General features: G+C 35.5%; 1 protein-coding gene across 4 annotated transcripts in view; it reads right to left on the minus strand.

The window, feature by feature from the left end:
• The window catches only part of Cntln (centlein), a 240,402-nt gene that overhangs the window by 113,737 nt on the left and 103,994 nt on the right, over nt 1–22,671 (minus strand). For 3 of the 4 annotated variants that reach the window (XM_034503722.2, XM_076934700.1, XM_076934701.1), the window contains exons 9-12: nt 15,953–16,105; nt 14,187–14,312; nt 7,529–7,650; nt 6,041–6,160 (exon numbers count right to left, since the gene is read on the minus strand). In XM_034503722.2, coding sequence (XP_034359613.1) covers nt 6,041–6,160; nt 7,529–7,650; nt 14,187–14,312; nt 15,953–16,105 — 521 coding nt within the window. The remainder of the gene's footprint in view (nt 1–6,040; nt 6,161–7,528; nt 7,651–14,186; nt 14,313–15,952; nt 16,106–22,671) is intronic. The other variant, XM_076934702.1, reaches the window with a different exon arrangement.

Here is a 22,671-nt window from a genome sequence, read left to right on the forward strand (position 1 = left end):
AATTGGCACTTGGTTTTTCATCTCGAAGCCCATCTCCAGTGATAGACACCTTCCAGCAAGGCCACATCTCCCAAACCTCATCAGTGCCACCAAGGGAGGACTAAGTGTTTGAATGCCCAACACTGTGAGGGATATTTCTCATTCAAATCTCCACAATACATACATCAAAATTACTTGACAAGGATTTTTAAAGCAGTCATAACTAAAATTCTCCAAGAAATGATGGCGAACTGTTCTATAATAAATGAAGTAGAAACTCTCAGTTAATAAACAGGTAACATAAAGAATAGTCAAACAGAGTTTTTTAGACTAAAATTGCAATTTAAAAAGTTACTGGATGTATGTAATATTAGCTTGAAGACACAACAGTAGAAATTCTCAAACTGCACAGATATGAAACAATGAAAATTATGTGAGCAGGGTCTCAGGATCTGTGGAACAGTAGACTATCCAATGTCCTTGTCACTAGAATTCTAATGGTGAAATAAAGGGAGCATAGTGTTTAAGAAAATATTTATCGAAATAATGACCTAAAATTTTGAAGTTTGGAAAATGTTCCCCAGTGTTTCAAAAAATTGAGAGAATTCAAAATAAGCTACATCCCAAGAAATTCACGCCAAGATATCTTAAACTCAAACGTCTGAAAAATAAAGCAAAATAAGAAATTATTGAAAGCAGAAAAGATCAGGCATTATCCTCAGGAGAAAAATTATCCAAACAGTGCCTTTCTCATCATGAACTATGGAGACAAGGAGGAAATGGCACAGTTTTACAAGTGCTTAAGAACTGCTCAATCCAAAGATAATCTCAAAGACAGTACAGATTAAAAATATAAAGTTGTAAAAACAAGATTCAAAGATAAAACAAGCAGAAAATAAATCCTATGGCAAGCTTATCTCTCACATACAATGATAATGACACAATGACAACATAAAAATGTAGTTTACTTCTAGACACTTAGCAATGCATAATTATACACCAAAGTAAAGATTGTATCAGCATTGATAATAGCCTCCAAATTTGAATTCTTTGCTCTATATCTGACAAGAATTTTATTTTTCCTTCTCATGACCAAGTCTCACTCCGGAGCCCAGGCTGGCCTGGGACTCATCATCTCCCTAGCAACAGCTTCCCAAGTGGGATTGTAAGTGTGCACGAGCATAGCAGCTAACAAATATCCGTGACATACAGAACAGGAAAGATGCCATATATCAATGCTAATAAAATGAAAACAACTAAAGTAATGTAGACATGTTCCTTCTTTTAAATGTAGGCTCGTTGCAGTTAATGCTTTTACTTTGCCAAATTGTACTGAGCTGCACCACAATTCCAATCAAAGTTCCTGACTGATTCTCTTACTACAGGATTTGTGTTTTCAAAGGCTTTTCTTCATACTTAGAACTATGGAAAGGCAAAGGAATTCTGAAGAAGCAAGCTGTTTCCTACCCCTGAGTTTAACACCTTTTGGAAAGTAGCAATCATTTTGACTGTATGGTGTTTGTGAAATTCAGGTACTGAAGTGAATGGAATAAAAAGAGTCTTGTATTAGGTACAGAGAAATACAATTAACTGATAACTAACAGTTCAAAGGCAATTTTTTGGTACTATTGGACATATATGTGCCACAAAACAAACTTAGATCTATAATATTTAACTTATACAAAGGGTAGCTGTAAATGGAAAATAGAATCAAATAGAAAAGAAAAATTTATAAGAATTTTAAAATTTGGGATAAAATGCTTATAGCTTTAGGTCAGAGAAATAATGCCTAGATATAATATCAAAACTATGGTACATAAAAATAAAAAATTTCAGATTTTATTAAAATTTATCATTTCCAATGACCTAAGAAAAGAAGGCAATCTACAGAATAAGAAAAAATATTTTAAAATCACAAGTGATTAAGGATTTGTGTGCCATATATGTAACAAAAACTTCTAAGGCTCATCAATAAGAATTATTGAATTTGCTCAGTAGCAGTCTTAGTTAGGGCCATTGTTGAGATGAAACACCATGATCAAACACAACTTGGAGGAAGAAGGACTTATTTGGCTCATGATTCCATGTCGCTGTTCAATACTAAAGGAAGCCCAGATTGGAACTCACATCAAACAGGGCAGGAACCTGGAGGCAGGAGCTGATCCATGGGTCAAGAGAAATGCTGCTTACTGGCTTGCTCAGCCTACTTTCTTATAGAACCCAGATCCACCAAACCCAGGGCTGGCACCACCCACAATGAGTTGGGTCCCCCATCAATCACTATTAAGAAAATTCTCCACAGGCTTGCCTACAGTGAGATCTTATGTAGGCATTTTCTCAACTGAGGCTCACTCATTTCTGATGATTCTTGCTTATGTCAAATTGACATAAAATAGGAAGCATAGTAACAAACTAGATTTATAAAATAGGCAACAGACATGATAAACCATTCACCAAAGATAAGAACACAGAAAATAAGAATATAAAATAATACATTAGGGGTCTGAAGCTGAGGAGATGGCTTAGAGGGTAAAAGCATACACCCAAGCAAGCCTGACAACCTGGGTTCAGACCCTGGGAAGCCCAGTAAAAGCTGGAAGCCTGGGCACATGTCTGTGATCCCAGTATTCTCATCATACAATAGCGTGTATTTTCAAAAAAAAAATCATAGACATACGCCTCAACACTTCTCAGAGCTGATATTTTGATTTATAATAGTCACTACTGAGAATATTGCTCAGCACAACATGCCAGAAATATGTTTTGGAACATCTAGGTAATTAAATTCTGTCCTAATCTCAAGCCAAATTCTATTTAATGACTTTTTTTAATGGAGCAAGTCAACAACTCAAAAGAGCAGCTTTTAAAACTACTCTAGAAGAAAAGAATCTAAAGCAAATGCTAAATATTAAAATGTTAAAGGTGTTTGTTTTCCACAATAAAGAACCTAAAACTCGGGATGTACATTAAATCACTGCAATGTTTAACATACAATACCTTGATTTTGTTAGTTTCTTTGTTTGACATAAGGTTTCTGTATGTACTCCAGGCTGGCCTGGAAATGAGTACATAGGCCAGGCTGGCCTCCAGCTTGCTTCAAACTTCCTGCCTCTGCCTCCCAAGTGCTGGGATAATACCCTGACCCATTATGTATGTGCCTTCACCATTCTTTGTGAAAAAATAATTCATTATTTTTCGTTAATTTAAATTTTACTGGAAAAATAACCATACCATAAATGGCTATTTACACTCACAAATTTAAACAGAGTCCAAGGAAGTTTGTGATGGTTTAACAAGGACTCATCATTTCCTTCAAAGAGCTGTTCATGGTATAACTCTGCAGAGTAAATGGATTAGGCTTCTGAGAGTTCCCCAATGTTCTTTAGATGGATTCTTTACATTTTCTCTTATTTCACTAATGAGTAAAATATTCCCTAATATATCTTTTTTTCCAACATATTATTTTTATTGATTATTTGAAAGTTTCACATCATGCACCCCAATCACACTTCCCAGTCCACCCAGATGTGCCCCCCAACCCTTGTGACCTCTCCACAACCAACCAACCAAACAAACAAAACCAAAAAAAATTTTAAAAACATCCAATTTGTGTTGCCCATGTACTCACTGGAGCATGGCCAACTCCTGGTGGCCTGAGTCCTACCCCACCGACATCGGATGCCCTTAACAATGTAGAGCTAGACCTCAGCATCCTTATCACAGTAAGAGTTTTCTTCCATGGCTTTCAGTCTAGGCTGTTACTTGTTTTTGGAGGAGGAGGGGTTACAGCTGTCACAGAAGCCTTCTATGTCCCCAATTCTCAACTGTGATTCTGGAGTCATCAATGCTACCTAAAAAGTAGCTTCCTTGCCTTTGACAGTCAAAGGGAACAAGGATAATGGGTTTCCACATGATTTCTGGCAACAGCATGAACCATGAATGTCCACATGGTCTCAGTATCAGCATGCACCATGGACCTCGGGATAGTCTCTAGTGGCAGGATCAATGATGGACATCAAAATGGCACTCCGCCACAGCACAAACCTCAAACACCATCAAAGACCTCAGTGGCAGCACAGGACAAAGACATCAACATGGCCTCCTCTAGGGCAACATGGACCACAGACACCATTATGGCCCCCAATGGCAGCCCATGAAAATCAACATGGCTTGAGGTGGCAGCCCAGACCAAGAACATCTGCCTGGACTTCAGTGGCAACACAGTTCACAGACTTCAACATGACCTCAGTGGAAGCATAGGCCACTCACACAAACATGAGCCCTGGTTACAGCACAGCCCATAAACATCAACATGGCTTCAGGCAGTGGCACAGACCAAGGGCATCCACATGGCCTTTAGTGGTATCAGGGCCATAGCCATTATTAAGGCCCCTGCTTGCAGTAGGACCTAGGAAAAAACCCAAATGTATCCCTTATATTCAACACCTATCTACCTGAATTTTCTTGAGTAGGTTAGCTCTAACAGCTAGTTAGACTAGATCTCTCATTTAATTCATAGAAGATTAAGGCAGTACTGGTACATGCTAAAACATAGATGAGCTTTGGAAAATATAATTTAGTAAAATAATGTGACTACCGAAATTACATGGAAAATTGAGAATAGGAAAATCTACAAATAGAGAAAATAGATTAGTATGTAATTGCCTAGGGCTTGCAAGAAGAGATGGAAGGGTGGGTTGTATAGGCTAGAGGTAATAAAGGTGTTCTAAAAATAACAGTAATGATAGATAGTGTGGAAACCTTTGAGTAGGCTTTGAATTATACGTAATATGGGAGAATTATATGGCTTCTGAATTATATTTCAATAAAGCTACTTAAAATAATCAAGAAGTGTTTGAGCCAAAAATTTATGTAGCCTGTAAAGCAAGTTTCATGTAAGAGACTTAGTTATTAGCATTTAATCTTCAGCTATAATGGAAAAAACTGTACTTTAGGAGGTAAATGAGAATATACATTTAAATCTGACATGGTAATTTCCTCAAAAGTTTATCATTATATAGAAAAGGATCAAGAGTTACACAGATTATAAATAAAGAAGCTTTCTGTTTACACCTAAGAATAGTCAATGACATTTAAGTACAATATGCCACATGATGTTAAATTGTACCAAACTAAACGATATCATAAACTGACTTAAAATCTTCAAAATTCATAAGTCAAAACTTCACTCTAAATGAAAAACCTAGTTAAGTAAAAGAAGAGGCTAATTATATTGGTATAATGTTTCTTTGTCTCAAAATAAAACAAGACAAAAAAAAATGTTCCTTCTTTGCCAAGCTGAATGTAATAGCCGGCGAATTATAAGATCAAGCAAGCAAACTGTGTGTTTTCTAAAATATGAGTATCCTTCATCAAGTTTTATACTTAGGGCAGCTAAAAGACCTATGTAGAGGATCAGCATTAAACCCAAAGGACAGGTAGTGCACGGCAAGAAAGAGAGCAATTCCCTCGTGTCTTCCGCAGGTCACTTCCAAGGACCATGTTAGCAGATCCACACCAGACCCTTAACAGGCAGTTCTGCTGCTACCAGTAATTAGCTTGGACAGCTCTGGCTCCAAGAGTAGCAGCAAGGCTACACCATAATGAGCTCAGCTGGGATTAGCAGGACAGGGCAGGGAACCAAGAGAGCTCAGGCATTCTGCATTGCGTATATATCTAGGAGATCAAACAAGGATGGCTGGCTAGGTTATCCCCTCTCCACCTCATTCCAAAAATGAAGCAAGGCAGTGTCTAAAATACGGGCTAATGAAGAACGACACCCTCAACAGATGAGAGCCACATTAATTAACACAGTCCCTAGATCATATTATACAGTTTCTGTTAGAGCTAGCAAACGTGCAACTTGTTATTGCATGATTTGATTTATTTATTTATATGTACATACGCATGTATATACAAACATACATACATATGTTCTTATTTATCAATCTCAGATAATTTCATTTTCAAGTTTTAAAATCTGCTTCTCTAATAGACTTTGAGTAACAAAAATAACTCTCAGATTACTTATACAATTTTCTTTTGTTAAAAAGAAACTCACTTTTGAACCATCAACTCCTGGTTTTCTCTTTTGAAATAAGCCAGTTCGTTCCACACAGCATCAGAATCTTCCTGTCGAAGCTGTAGAGGATCTGCTCGCTTCATTTTTCTGGTTTCAGTCCTATTTTTAAAGTAAAAAACTGCACATTCAAAAGTGCTATAAAAGTTTATTTATACATTCCTTAAAATTCATAACTATCTATGAATCGAGACCAAATCTCAATTACTAATTTAATTTTACTACTTTTTAGATGACTTTCCTAATACCTAAGCATGTGAAAGTTAAAGTCCTTTATCATAATTTCCTAATGCTAAATTGCTACCATGAAAAGCAAACTTTTAAGCAGACATATAATATTAATAAACCTAGGGGTTTATTTCTCTCATTTATTCTAGTATAATAGTACTAAAACATACACTGTAGGACTTTAAGTCTACAAAAAGAGACCACAGCAATTGATTCATCTAGAATTTGCTGACACCTGATCTGCATGTGTAAAGATGCCCTATCACAGGCATGTTATTAATGGTGACTGTGTCAAAAGCAGATTGTGTGCTCTTGTAGCTCCCACTGCAAGCTGGGTAAGCAGAGGCTACCGCTAGGGAAAGCTGCTTCATCAGTGCTTTACTGAGACACAATGTGAAACACTTGCCATTCATCAAAGGAAGAGGTTACAAGTGACAATTATCTACCAGCAGGGCCAAATGCCCTTTATAGTTTCATTTTCTGTACATGAAACAAACTTTACTTTTAGTTTCTAAAACTGCTGTACTGGCCGATTTAGAAACTACTTCTCTACAGAATAGACCAATGTGTATCATCAACAAGCCCTAAAGGATCCTTCTCAAAGTGGGAGGGAAGTAGATTTGCTATACTCATCCAGTCCTTGGCCCTCTGTTGATACTGTTACCAGGGGAGCAACTTACCACTAACCAAGATCTGAACACCTGTTCAGGGCAATTGAACTGAGACTGCCAATTCATTCAGATAAGCTGAAGTTTAAAAAAACTGATGGATAGTAAAGATCTTCAAATTGCAGACTAGGTTGAAATAGTTTTAAGATGGTTAACTATACATGTAGTTTTCATATTCCTACTGTCTTTCCATTAAAATGTAAATATTATGGGGGCTATAAAATTTTAACACCAGTATTTTATTTATTTAAAAGCAGTTCTTCAATAATATAGATATTAACTGGGTTTCCTTTGACTTATAGACATTTATTAAGCTATTCTATTGATAGTAAAGAGATATACTACTCATAATCACCTTCTGCTAGTGACATCTATAAATGATAGGAAAATCTATAGTTATGGCTAACACATTTTTCTGTTTTCATTTGTTATGTTCTCTCCTAAAATATTCACAGTAAAGATTTGACTACCAAATAATTTCTCTAAAACTAAACAAAAGCCATTAAAACACCTATATAATGCTCTCCATTCCATTTAATATTTAGGGAGATGCCTTTATGGCTATGTAACTCACATGCCACTGTCTTCTTCCCACTGTTTTAATTGCTCTTTTACTGCTCTGTAGTTGGTGTGTAACATCTGTAGCCTTTCCTTGCGTTTTTCATGGGCATCTCTTAGCTCATCATTTTCTTGGCTCTATAGAACACAAAACGTAAGTATACACTTATGAAAAACTATTGATATAATGCTTCTAAAATTACTCATCTAGGGATGAAAGTGGAAGGAAGGCCATGTGAAACAGTGAGTGCATTTATAACACTTACTTAAGCCCAAACCATTTTTTCCTCTTGTCAAAGAACAGGCTTGCTTGAGCCATTCAACCAATTCACTGTATTTTTTTTTTGTGCACTTCACATAGTTTGCAGACATACAAATATTTATACATTTATTGTAGAAATGTTTATATTTTTCTGTATTAACAACATAAGATTTGGCTACACAAATATAAAAATTATTTTATTAAAATATAAGAACATTAATCACAGTAAGATCAATTCTTAAGGCCACAGATCTATAATTTGTATGTAATAAAGCACAGGAATTTCAAAAAGGGAAGAAACCAAGGATAGACTTATGCTATAAACAAGATAATTTAATGTTAGGTTTTACCATGAAGACTGGAAGGGGGAAATAAGCTTAGTAGTTTTGAAGCATATAAAATGAGGGAACTACTTATTAGACATAGCTATATCCCAAAGATCCAAAGACCAGTTTGCTGGTCTTCAGAATTATATTCATGTTACTGCACTAAATATGAACTATGTTTCTCAAACTAAAACAAGTGACTTCCTGAGTCTTTGTTCCCCATGAGATACTCAACTGGGAGGGACAAAAGCTTTCAGGGACTGGAGAGATCGCTCAGCAGTTAGGAGTATTTGCACCCACATGGAAACTCATAACCAATAAAATCTAACATCTTTGCATCTTTGTCTGGCCTTCATGGGTAACACACACACACACACACACACAGAGAGTGAGAGATAGAGAGAGATAGAGAGATAGAGAGAGAGAGAGAGATAGAGAGAGAGAGGAAGAAGATGAAGAGGAAGAGGAAGAGGAAGAAGAAGAAGAAGAAGAAGAAAGAAGAAGAAGGAGGAGGAGGAGGAGGAGGAGGAGGAGGAAAAAGAAGGAGGAGGAGGAAGAGGAGGAGGAGATAGAAGGAGGAGAAAGAAGGAGGAGGAGGAGGGGAGCAAAAAGAGAAATATTCATACTCATCAAGTAAAGTATGAACCTTTAAACCACACTCATATTACTGCATGATGAACCTCTACAATGAACTGCTAGAAGAAACATATTCTCTCTAGCTTACAGCAATGTAAAATAAGTAGACATTCCACATTCAGATTTGAATTACATTCAGATGGATTTTTCTATTAGCTGAATAATCTTACAAACATAACTAAATTTAACTTCTCTTTATACAAACACAGAATAGAAAACAAAGGCTTACAGACAGAAGCCTGCAGAGGACCTTCCCTAGAGAGATGCACAGCAAAAGTGAGCATCTTTTATCATCCTCTCTCCAGGTATTAACAGTGATGCCATTATACTTTAGAATTCATTATTTTCTTGGCCACTTACCTCCCATCTAAATTGGAAGATAATATTTACAGTTTGTATTACTTTACTTCAATCCTGTCTCATGAGTATGAATACTTTTTCGCAATGCTTTTATTATACTTCAAGTAGAATTCTCCTAAGTGGCTATCAAAGTATTGGTATGTTCATACCAAGAAGTGTTTTATATAGAGAGAAATAGAAATTTTTGATAAAGAAAAATAAAGTACTAAAATGGCATTGCTTGCCTAGAGTGTTCAGAAAAAGTATTATCTGACAGAATTTTAGAATATTTTCAGATAATTGCTGCAACTTTTAAAAAAATAAAGTATATTTTAATACTTAAAATAGCCATTAAAATTTTAAGATATTTATTTTAGTTTTGTGGTAGACATTTAAATTTAGTGTGTATCAAATTCTTCATCCTTAAAATAGAAGATATTTATATATCTTATAGGACACAAAGAATGAATTAAACTTTAATTTTTCACACTACATCTACTAAACAAACTAAATTTAGTTCTCTTAACATGTCATGTTTGAAATTTCTTAATAAATTTTTATAAGAAATTACCTGTAAGAAATATTTAAAAGAGATTAAGGTCAAAATATTTCTCAAAATATGTTGTGCTTATACAACATTTATAAAGTTCTTGACATTTAACCTATTAAAATAGGGAACTCATACTAAGGTTTATAAATCAATGTAATATACACAATTAATGTTAATATTTAAATATACCTTTATACAATGATGCTATGGAACACATTTGTCTTCCTTCAGAAATAAAATAAATGCGTTATAAAAATATAAATATAAGATACATTTCATTTTCCCTATTTCAATACACTAAAAAAGATAAAATCTAACCTTACCTCTAAAGAAACAATGAAAATAAATAACCAAAGACACATTATAACCTCACATATAGAGGTTATACATTGCTTCCAAGTTCTTTAAATCCTATTCCACATATAATAATGAAATTAAAATTAATAGCATTTTATCAGAGATATATTGCCACAACAATTCATACTACAAAATCAAGTATAAGAAATGATACAAAAAATAAATAAAAAATAAAATAAATGATACTCTATGTTATTAACTACCAAATCTTCCTAAAAGGCACACAAATATTTTAAGAGTAGCCATAAATTATATCCATTCATTAGATCATCCTATAAAACATTTACTAAATACTTTTTTATACACCTTGTTTTTGCAATGGCTAGGGACACTGAAACATTAGAAGACAGAAACTAAGTAAACTGTATTAAGTGACTTGCCTCAATAATATTTGCCTTTTTATTCTTTTCATTTTTTATTTCATAAGAACAGCAGAGATCCTTGGTGAGACAGGATGAATTAGAAATATAAACTCTGTTCAAAAGCAGTGGTTTGAGAACACATGTTAAAGGAAGTCAGCAAAGTGAATATGTTTTCTTTGCTTTTTAAAATGTCGATTCATTTTTTTTTTACTTTTTTATTTTTATTTATTTATTTATTTTTTTACAGTCAAGTCATTGCCCTACTCCTGGTCTACCCTCCCACTGCTCCTCATCCCACATCCCATTCCTCCTCATCATCATCTTCAAGAGGATGTCCCTCCACCTCCACCAGGCCTCCCAACTCCCTGGGGCCTCAAGTCTCTTAAGGGTTAGGCACCTCTTCTCCAACTGAGGCCAGACCCTGCAGTCCTCTCCTGTATATGTACCAGGGGCCTTGGAACAGCCAGTGTATGCTGCCTGCTTGGTGGCTCAGTGTCTGAGAGATGGCAGGGGTCTAGGTTAGTTGAGACTGCTGGTCTTCCTATGGGGTCACCCTCCTTCTCAGCTTCTTCCAGTCTTTTCCTAATTCAACCACAGGAGTCCCTGACTTCAGTCTAATGATTGGGTGTAAATATCTGCGTCTGTAGCAGTCAGCTGCTTGTTGGGCCTCTCAGAGAATGGACTTGCTAGGCTCCTGTCTGTAAGCACACCATAGCATCAGTAATAGTGTCAGGCCTTGGAGCCTCCCCTTGAGATGGATCCCAATTTGGGCCTGTCACTGGACCTCCTTTTCCTCGGTCTCTTCTCCATTTTTGTCCCTGCAGTTGTTTTAGACAGGAACAATTAATTCTAGGTCAGAGTTTTTGACTGTGGGATGGCAACCCCAACCCTCTGCTTGATGCCCTGTCTTTCTACTAGAAGTGAACTCTCCACATGGTTAGGCATTCATCTAAGGTCCCTCCCTCTGAGTCCTGAGAGTTTCTCACCTCCTGGGTCTCTGGTACATTCCAGAGGGTGCCCCTTACTTCCCACCCCTATCCCCACCCCTATCCCCACCCCTGAAGTTGCATATTTCCATTCATTCTTCTGGCCCTCAGGACTTCTCTCCTGTCTCTTCCCATCCCCCATATCTGATCATGTTTCTTTGAGAATTTCATGCATGTTAGACAGCAACTGAAGAAGGTGACTTGGAAATTGAAATAAAAAAGAATAATCTGATCTTAGCCGAAGTAGATTGTCTGTTAATTTCAACAATGAAAGACATCAATCTCTCTGCCAGAGAGAAAAGGGTACACATGAGGTACAGGTAGGGTTGGGGCTAACAGAGTAAAAAAGATTCCATCTGTGGGTCAGTTCCCCTGCAGTTTGAAAACAGTACATAACAGAGCTTGGTAAGCTGCTCTTATCACTAGCTTCCAAAGGTGTTGTCAGTCAAGTCAACTTCCATGTATAGAGCTTATCAGCCCATCTGAGGCTGTCTGCTCATTAGCATTTCAAGACATGCATATAATAGATTTCAATCACATTCATCCCCTACTTCCCATCCCTAACTCCTCCCAGATTCCCTGCTCTATGCCCTCTTCAAACTTTATGTTCTCTCTCTTCTTTCTATAATGTCCCAGTGAGTCAAAAAAAAAAAAAATCTCCAAGGACTGCATTATGGATACTTAATTTTATCAAAATGTAGAAATTCCATACGTATCAGGACTATGAAAATATACATATGTCGTAGTCAGCATTAGTTGTCAACTTGACATGGCTTAGAGTCATGTGAAAGAAAAGTTTTGATTGAAGAATTGCCTAGGACAGTTAAGGCCTGTGGGCAAGTCTATGGAGGATTATCTTGATTCGTAACTGATACAAGAAGGCCTGGCCACTGTGAGTTGTGCCTTCCCTAAACAGATTGTCTTGAACTACAAAAAGAAAGCTAGCTACATAAAAGCCTGTAAGCTAGGCAACAAATAGCTGTCCTCCATGGATTCTGCTCCAGGTTCCTGTTTTGATGTCCCTCACTGATGGACTTGGTGTGAAGAATTCCTGGAATTTGTCTTCATAGGTTGATGGACTGATAAAAACTCTTCAGTGAATACAGATTTTGCTGTTGTTGATCTGATACACTAATTACAATTTCTCTTGGAGAACATTAACACCCAAAGAGCTTCTTAGCCACCTCAGAGTCTGACATAATATCCCCATCAAGAGTTAACAATCTTTGGAATGAATTAACAAAAACCCATTCTCTACCAAAGGGCTAAGAATGCAATCAGATAACATTTGAGGCCTGTAGTTGAGATTCCTCTGCCTGATGTAACTGCCCCCACACTCTTCTTATCAATGTATTTTTAAAGTGCTCTAATTTATAACTTACTCTGTTCTGTACTATAAAAACTCCATGAAACTATTACCTCATTGAGGGGTTGTATTTGGGGAGATGTAAATATATGTTTCCAGGCTATGATCACTCAAAGGCCATAACAAAATTTATATATATATATATATATATATATATATATATATATATATATATTCATATATTAATGGGTAATAGCCTAAAGCCCAAGTCAGAACAAAATATTTTAAAATTCAGATAGTTTTATAAATCAACCTTCTTCCACTTATTCTGAATAAAACATAAAAAACTACGTTGTATCCTAATCCTGATGTGACAGAATATGATTTTTTTGAGATAGGATTTATATGAAGACAATCAAATAAAAATGAGGTCATTATGTGAGCCCTAATCTAACATACTTCTAAAACTGTAAAATACAGACACAGAGAGAAAGACATGTATAAAAGACAATGTGAAGACAAAGGGGATGCCACCTATAAGGCAAGGGATAGCTAAGCAACAAGAAATGAGGAGGGAGGAATAGGACTGACACTCAGCAATTAGAGGCACTGGCCTGGCTGACATCTGGCTATTAGACTGGCCTAGTCTGAAACCCCACGACAATACAGTTCTATTGTACTAAACCACTCAGTTTGGTGTGATGCCTTACAGAAGTCTTGGAAAAACAAACACACTCAGTTCCACTGCTATAGTACTAGCTGAGGTGTTGGCAAAAGAAGCCAAAGCCTTATACATACAGAGCCAGTATTTTCCCACTGAGAAGAATCGCCCAAGATTCATGGGAAACAGTTAACCTCTATTTTGAGGAACTTAGCGTGACTACAGTGCTTGGAGAGCTGATCTAGTGAGATAGTAACATTAGACCAGTTCAATTGTAAGTGTTCTACCACTGAGCTACAAAGTGAGCTCTACCTGGTTCTCCTGTAAAAGCAACTAATAGGTAGTTTTCATTATCTAATTCACTAGATTTAGAATCACCTAGGAGACAGACCTCTTGGTGTGTCTGTAAGGTGATTTTCAGCTGAAGAAGGAAGCTACACTCTGAATGAAGCGGCACCACCATCTTTGGATGGCGTTTTCAGACTAAGTCACTCCATGTCCAGTGTTTCCTCTATTACCTAATACAGTGCCTATAAGTGACCTAAGTGAGATGAATTGATGCTTAACCCAATTTAGTCTTAAAATATTCATCATATTTAATGAACAACAGGAAATTATTTTTTATTATGTATGGTGTTGTACTTTTTGTGTCTAAACTAATGTAAGAAATTTATTCCCAATTTTATTTGAAATTAATGAATACATATTTCATTTTCAAGTAGGAAATTTTTCCCATTTTATACTCCTAAGAAATCTGTTTTAAAAACTATGTTTTTACATAATAATTAAAATCAGAAAGAAAAATCAGCAAGCAGTAACTTGTGAACTATGTACTTGTTCTGTTTTTATCTTTGAATGGGTATGACTAAAGGAATGGTTTAAAGTTCACCTTTAGCTGTAGCGTCTTCTCCAAGTTTTCAATCTTTCTCTCAGCCTTTTTAAGCTTCCTTAGCTCCTCAGAGTCCATGAAACTGCTCTTTGGGGACAAAGACCTTGAACGTTTCACAGGTGGCTCCTCGAGAATAAAACAAGGACATGGTTGAACTGGCTGAGACACTGGATTATGAAAGACATGCAAAATTAAAGAACAAGTAATTTTGAATACTAATAATGAATTATAAAAAAAAAAAGTCCTGCATGGAATACCGGAGAAATAACAAGCGAAATTACCACAGTGCTACAGCTAAAGGTTTCTCTGTGACTCGTTAATGAGAATATTCATTTACATTTACATTGTTTCTTTCAGAATAATGATGTCCCATTAGGGAAGACTAAAGGGTTATAGACTCAGAAATGCAAGAAACCTCATTACAAAGGAGGGGATAGAGGCTGGTCTAATTGCTCTATAAGGGTCCAAGGTTACACTTGATAGGACAACCAGAAACAAGAGGGAAAGGATTTTTTCCCCTTTGAAATAGTTTAACACACTGTGAAGTTGAAGGAACAATATGCTTGAGGAATATAAATACAACAGACAGTAGATCTTATACCATAATGACCATATGGTCATTAACTGTAATGTGGCTAACTAGAGACAAAAATGTGTGTTTATATTATGTAGCTCCATATACCAATCTGGAGACAGAATGCAGGAAAATGACTATAAACCTGGCAGCAGTGTTCCCCTTTTATGCATGTCCATACAAAAAAGAAAAAGAAAAAATCTAAAATGTGCCTCTCCTTCCTTTTCTTGGCTTTGGAGATCCAAATAGTATATTTTCAAACTTCAGCAGTATAGCAAACAACCAAATGTGGATTTTTAATTTTATGAATGCTTTTGTTCACTAAAATAAGGCTTGAGAAACTACTTCAAAATGATAAGAGCTGAAAAGGGCGGAAGTGACATTGTGATAAATGAAAAAAGATCCACACTTCTGAAAAATATTAGCAATATATAGGGCACAGATAAGAATGCCATGGCTCCACCAGTATGTCTCATTGAAAATGTTTCCTTTATTAGGACAGCTTGTTCATTCACTAAAAATCGAGAAGGAAACAGGAACCCCAAACAATCATACTTAGCACAGGGTCTGTGCTTCCAGGAAGTACTGCTCATGTAACAGGTGTGAGGGGGAAACGGTCAAAACACCTTCCTCCAGGGAAAAGGTTACCTTAGCACATCTATAACCTTTATAGGCTATGATATTTCTATAGTATATAGATATTTCCATAGATATATAAATATTCTATAGTATATTTTGCTGCATAACATAAATATATAGTGTATACCAAAAAAAAATAAAAATAAAAAAAGAAACACCAGAGAATATAAAGAAATATGCCATAAAAACTTTGCTGTTTTATCTTTATTGCTATCCTTTAAATCTCTAAAAAATAAAAATAAAAAAACCAAACCAAAAACAAATTAAGGTTGAAATATTTTAGTATTTGATATTCCAATGTCCTGTACTTTACATATCATAAGAAACTAAAAAGTATTATAATATATATTTCCCTTGAATTTAAAATTAGAAATTTAAGTAACTACCTTTTACAATAAACTCTATTAGGTAGTTGAAGAATCCTTAACAAAAATTAAAGGTTTTTAGTTTCAGTATATATAAGGAAAGAAATGCATGCAACTCATTTCTTTCTGACGCCTCCCATGCCTGGCCAGCCTCCTCCTGACAACGATTAAGATGATTACATCTCTACCTTGCGGTTTCCTTCAATCCCCTTCTCTGAGAAATCCTGGTCACAAGATCTATTCTTCATTAACTTTTCATTTGCCACTTTCAGTTTCTTCTGTAAATACTCAATTTCAGACTTCTGTGAGATCATTAATGTTTCCAAGCTTGACAATGGTACCTGTTAAGAGAACAGTTATATATAAAAACTCATGTTTGATTATATTTGGCATCATCTACAAATATAGGTATATTTCTATTATACCATATAAGCCATAAACATTCTTGGAAAAAATTCATTTTAACATCATACTATAAGCTATAAGAGGTTAGAGCCCAGTCCAGTCATTATACGTGCAAGGCCTTGGGAGAGATTCCATGAACTAAAAAAAAAAAAAAAAAAAAAAAAAATCTAAACCCCTTTTATCCAAACTGTACCTTTTATCCAAACTGTATTATTTGAATAGAGTGAAAATTTAAAGCTAAAAACCCAAGAATCTATACAAATGTATAGATAAATGGCAATATAAATAGTTTTGACATACATATTTAAAATAAAAAAAAAAACTTTACATTGAAGCACCATGGCAAAAACCTTTATCTAAAATGTATGAATTATTATAAGGTTATAATTACAGACAAGTATCTCTTCACTGAATGCTCCTTTTACCATCGGAACATCAGGAGTCACACAAGAGCACAGAATATGAACCTAGGGGAAGGAGAGTCCCAGCACCACGGAGACTTTACCAGCCTATGAAATTTTAATAATCTCACATCAATAAATCTGAGTCAATACACTGTTTAAGATTCTCTTTAGAAATATGTTCATATCTCACATACTGTTGGTGTTTAGTCACAAATTTTAATAATGGGAACCATAGGTAATCTGCTTATGAAAACAAGCTTTCTGTGATATTCCACCATTTTTCCTGAATGATTTGAAACCACAAAATTCATGTACAAATACTTCCCCAACTTAATCACTTGCTTTCCAAATGATAAATATTGAATAACCTTTTTAAAGGATTTCTGTATATATTATTTGTGTCTGAGAGTATATGCAAGTGCCATAAACATAGAGGAGCCCTGGGGATGCTGGTCCAGAGCATTTGATCCCCTAGTACTGTAATCATGCGTGACTGTAAACCACCAGGCTGGGAACTGAAGCCAGGTACTCTGCAAAGCAGCATGCGGTCTGAATCCCTTAGCCATTTATCCAGCCATTATTGTTGATTCAGTCACACCAAAATGCCAAATCTTAGGATGTGAACATTATCAATATGATCCAGTAGCCCTGAAAGTATTTTTCATTTAAAATTATGCACAGGCCCATCCATCCCAAATGATATTACCAAGAACTTTGACAACATATATACAAAATTATGTACGTACGTATAATTTATATGCATATCTGTGTATTACATTTTGAACAAAGGTAATACCATTTTGTCCTTATTTCTGTTTTCTTTTTTAGTAGAATAAGAAAAAAGTCCATAGTCCTAACACATACTTTGGGGGAAGAGAGAACTGCTTTACTTGTATGCCTTTATTATTAGGAATCCTTTGCATTTAAATCACCCGATTAATGTCTAGGGGGTTAAATGTCTAGGGGGTTAGTTTACCATACTGCAAACACTTCTCTCAGAGTTGTTTGTCCTGTACTGCCAAAATCACACATCATTTTATTTTGAACACTAAATTAGTGTTCAAAATGGCTAAAAGTGGCTTAAGCCACTTTTCTTCTGCTCTAAGGAACTTGTCCTTTGTTTTCTTCCCCATATTTTAAGCACGATACTGTTTTAACTTTTCCCTCCTATTAAAATCAAACATATTGTGTTCAAAAATATTTTTCTGCCTAGCAAAATAAAACATTTAAAAGATATGCTGCTCTTGTCCATGTCACCATATATACGTGCACACACACACACACACACACACACACAGACACACAGACACACACACACACTCTCTCTCTCTCTCTCTCTCTCTCTCTCTCTCTCTCTCTCTCTCTCTCTCTCTCTCTCTCTCTCTTTCTTAACAGGGTTTCTCTGTATAGCTCTGGATGTCCAGGAATCCACTTGTAGACCAATCTGGCCTCAAATTCAAAGGCCCATGTGCCTCTACCTCTCAAGTGCTATTATGCAAAGCATGCGTCACCACATCTAGTTACAAAAGATATCTTAACTTCTTGTCATTTGCTAAATAGATTTTTAATAACTTTTCAAGGTTAACCAAATTTTATAATAAAACAGGAGAAGCATAATTTTAGCCTGTGAGTATATGTAATAAGAAATCTGAGGGTTTTTTCAGTGAGTTTTTAAGTTATTGATTACAATAAGTGAAGATTATTTTAAAATTACTATGCAATTATAAATAGGTCAGTGTTCATAAAGGTATTAAAATGTTCCAAAGGTGGACAATGGCACTGAAATTATGTCTTCTTATATTATTTTCATTAACATTAGTGATATTTCTGATAACAAAAAGATTTTTAAGCATTATTAAAAGTTCAACAAACAACTGTTAAATTTTGAAAAGAATGATAATTCGAGTTTGGATAGGATCTAGCAGATAATACAAGCAAATAAAATGGGTTGTACTTGGTTTTGAAATCATTAAACAGAGACATTTGTATCTATTATCTTATGTTAATATTATTCATCTTTTTCTCTAATTATATAAATCATGTGTCCTTTAAATGAAACACTATCTCTTGACTCTCATCACTTTGACAAGAGCTATGTCCATAATTTTTCACTTTGTTTCTTAAAACAACCATTTTTAAGTGTAAGTAAAAGTTGGGCATGGTGCTGAGCATCTGCAACCTCAATACTTAGGACAGAAGACTTTCTGAGTATCACCCTAGTATACAACAAAATTCCCTGGCTAACCTGGGCTGTACAGCAAGACTGTTCTGAAAAAATAAAGTAACAAACAAACAAAACAAAGGCATCAAACAACACACTGTGTAAAACTGTCTACACTACTGTTCTAGTGTAAGGACTCATTCGTGGTATTTCCACCCAGTTGTTTTCAAGGGAAATACTACTCTCTACATCGAGATCTACTTAATTCCCAAGAGAAGCCCAGTTAAAGTTGTTCCCATTTTATCACTTCTATGCTTTAAGACATTGTGAGAGGAGTTTAATCTGCTTTAACTTTCTATAGAAATTTGAAAATATGCATCAAAGTTCATAAAAATACACTCGATATTATAATTATGCTAAGGACTCAGAAACATGTCCATGATAAGTTGAGGAAAAAGACTAGGCAGCACACAGAGAGTGTGCCAGGCAAGAATAGAACAAATTAAACATTTACAGTGTCAGAAATGCTAAGTGGAAAGATGAAGCGTGATTTTCATACTTTTATGTTTTTTTCCAGTGAACATTTCATTACATATTTTCCCCTGGTTTCTGCAAATAAAAGGAATAAAAACATGTAAGCTTTAATTGCAGACTTTCCAGGAAGAGGTGATAATAATTCTATCCTTTAAATGCACTTTTAAAAATCAATATACATTCAACAGTATTTCTAACAGTCATTTACTTGTGCATATGAAAGGTCAAAGAAAAACTTGTGGAAGTTTCTTCTTTTTCCATCCACGTGGTTCTGGAGATTGATCTCTGGTCGGTGATCTGGAAGCAAGCCCCTTTACTCACTGAGCCATGGAAGCCTGTCCTCTGTGGACACGTTCAAGAACAGTTTTATTTGTGCAGAAAGGGAATAAGTATTTCCTAGAGTTCTTCTGTTCCTGTTGCTGTTCCCTCCACAGTTCTCCCTTCTGCTGCTATCTTAAACTATGATTAGCCAATACCCAAACATTGTTATTAACTACAAAATCTATTCAGTTTGTCTTATCTTTGCACTTCAATGTCATCTGTATTTTAGTTTTCCATTTGGGACGTATTACATTTGGTTGGCAAACCTCCTGAGGCTCCTCTTGATGGTACCAATTTCACAAAATATCCTTATTTTACATGAGCTTGATTGATCACTACATGATGTACCTCCCTCAGACTCTCATCTTCATAATACTCTAATGTTACAAGTTTTGGAGAGAAAGATAATACAGGTACTGTATCCCTGTCATTGCATTCTGATGCTACAGCAGAACATCTGGAGGTGCGTCATCTACATGAGGAAAAACAGCTTAGTTATCACAGGTTTGGAATCTGAAAGCCCCAGCAAAATTGTTCCAGCTTTGAAGATGGCCTTCCTTGCCATACCATATCATGACAGATAGAAACAAGGCAAATTACGTTCTAAAGAAACAGACCAAATGTAAGACAGGAAGCCAAAGTATCACGTTTAGTCTATTTGTTTCTTTGTTTCTCTGTGTAATCCTAGCTATCCTAGAACGCTGTAGACCAGGCTGACCTTGAAGGAGATCCACCTGCCTCTGCCTCTCGAGTGCTGGTATTAAAGGCAAATATCACTACTACCTGGCTCAAGTTCTTACAAGAACTGTCAGCCTTTAACTGACTGGTCCCACAAAAACTACACCAACTCCTTCCAAGAACAACATCCCCAATAACCTAGTTCTCTCACCATCCCCACTCAAAAGGTGTTGTGCTTCTAACATCTCCACACTGAAGAACAAGTACACAACAATTGGACCTTGGAAGATAAACCATAACCAAACCACAATAGCTAGATACTATCTACAAGGCTTTGTGACTACAGATAGGGCTCATGCTCACCTGGGTAAAGTACTATTTATTATATTACCAAATTATAAATTCACTCTTCTGTCATACTGGACTGTATCATGACCTACTTCTTTTCAAACTTAACAATATTGAATACAAAAACATATAATTGTTTGCATATGCATAGCACATGCATTATATATTTACATCCTTATTTATCATCATGCATCTCTTTCTTCTTTAAGAGCTGTTTATATGCATAACAAAATTGAGCTAGAAAACCAATGAACTTCTTTATGGAAGTCTGTTCTTAAAATATAACCCATAACATCTTAGAATTTTTGATCGTAGAAATAATTATTTATAACTTTTTCTATAATAAAAAGTCTTCAGATACTTTTTAGTTTATTTTCTTGTAACATAATGCTACAGTGTGAGGTCATAATTAATGTGATAAGAAATAATCAGATGAATATGTATGTAAAAACCTACAGTTGGAAATAATTCCCATTTTGATTTGGTGGTAAAGATTGAAACCAAGGCCCTGAGTCCAATAAATAAATGCTATGCAATACCTTTACAAATTGGTTCTGAAGGTAATTTTGGTTTTTTTTAAATCCTATATAAATATAGAATCTGAGAAGTAAGTAGTGTTTCAATGTTGTATCAACTGCTTAAAAATAATTTTCAGGTAGATCTATTTCCAATTTTCTGAGGAACCAACGGATTGATTTTCAGAGTGGTTGTACCAGTTTGCAAATCCACCAAAATGAAGGAGTATTTCTCTTTCTCCACATCCTTGCCAATAGGAGCTGTCACCTGAGGTTTTGGTCTTAGCCATTCTGATTGGTGTAAGGTGGAATCTCAGGATCATTTTGATTTGTGTTTTCCTCATCACTAAAGACTTTGAACATTTCTTTAAGTGCTTCTCAGCCATTTGAGATTCCTCTGTTGTGAATTCTCTGTTTACTTCTATATCCCATTCTTTGATTGGGTTGTTTGGTTTTTTTGGAGGTTAGCTTCTTGAGTTCTTTATATAATTTGTATATTAGCCCTCTTTCAGACGTGGGGCTAGTGAAAAAAATTTTCCGAATCCGTAGGTGGCTGATTTGTCCTATTGTCTATGTCCTTTGCCTTACAGAAGCTTTTCAGTTTTATGAGGTCCAGTTTATCAATTGTTGATCTTTTAGTGTCTGAGCCATTAGAGTTCATTTTAAGAAACTTCCCCCAGTGCCTATGAGTTCAAGGCTCTTTCCCACTTTCTCTTCTGTTAGATTCAGTGTATCTGGTTTTATGTTGAGGTCCTTGATCCTTTGGACTTGAGATTTGTGTAACTTTATATATATATATATATATATATATATATATATATATATATATATATTCATTTTTCTACATACAGACTGTGAGTTAGATCAGCAACATTTATTGAAGATGCTTTCTTTTTTTCATGGTATTTTGTTGTTGTTGTTGTTGTTGTTTTTGGCTTCTTTGTCAAAGATCAAGTGACCATAGGTATGTGGGTTCATTTCTGGGTCTTCAATTCTATTCCATTGATCTTCCTGCCTGTCTCTGTGCCAGTACCAGGCAGTTTTTATCACTATTGCTCTATAGTACAGCTTGAGGTCAGGGAAGGTGATTTCCCCCAGAAGTTCTTTTATTGTTAATAATGGTTTTTGCTATCCTGGGTTTTTTTGTTTGTTTTTCCATATGAAATTGAGAATTTCTCTTTCTGTGTCTTTGAAGAATAAAAAATAATAATTTTCAATAATATTTAGCCAGATACAGTGACACTTGAAAGGGAGAGGCAAAGGATCACAGTGGCACAATCCAGTCAGAGGAAAAAATCCAAGGCCCATGCTTCCACCAATGATAGAAGCCTTGCCTGGCATAGAAGGCCTGGAGTACTTTTAGTACCACAAACAAACAAACAAGCAGATGATATAATTCAAATTTTGAGTCGTGTTTCCATAATATAAGCCAACACTGCACAATCTTGTCATCACAGTGGAAACTGACTGAACATAGAATGACACATGCAAAGTGTTTCCCAGCTATCAACAGTTACAAGGAATCCTAAGTTAGATTGTTC

The sequence above is a fragment of the Arvicanthis niloticus genome, chromosome 5 (assembly GCF_011762505.2).
Source record: "Arvicanthis niloticus isolate mArvNil1 chromosome 5, mArvNil1.pat.X, whole genome shotgun sequence".
In the NCBI taxonomy this organism is placed as follows: domain Eukaryota; kingdom Metazoa; phylum Chordata; class Mammalia; order Rodentia; family Muridae; genus Arvicanthis; species Arvicanthis niloticus.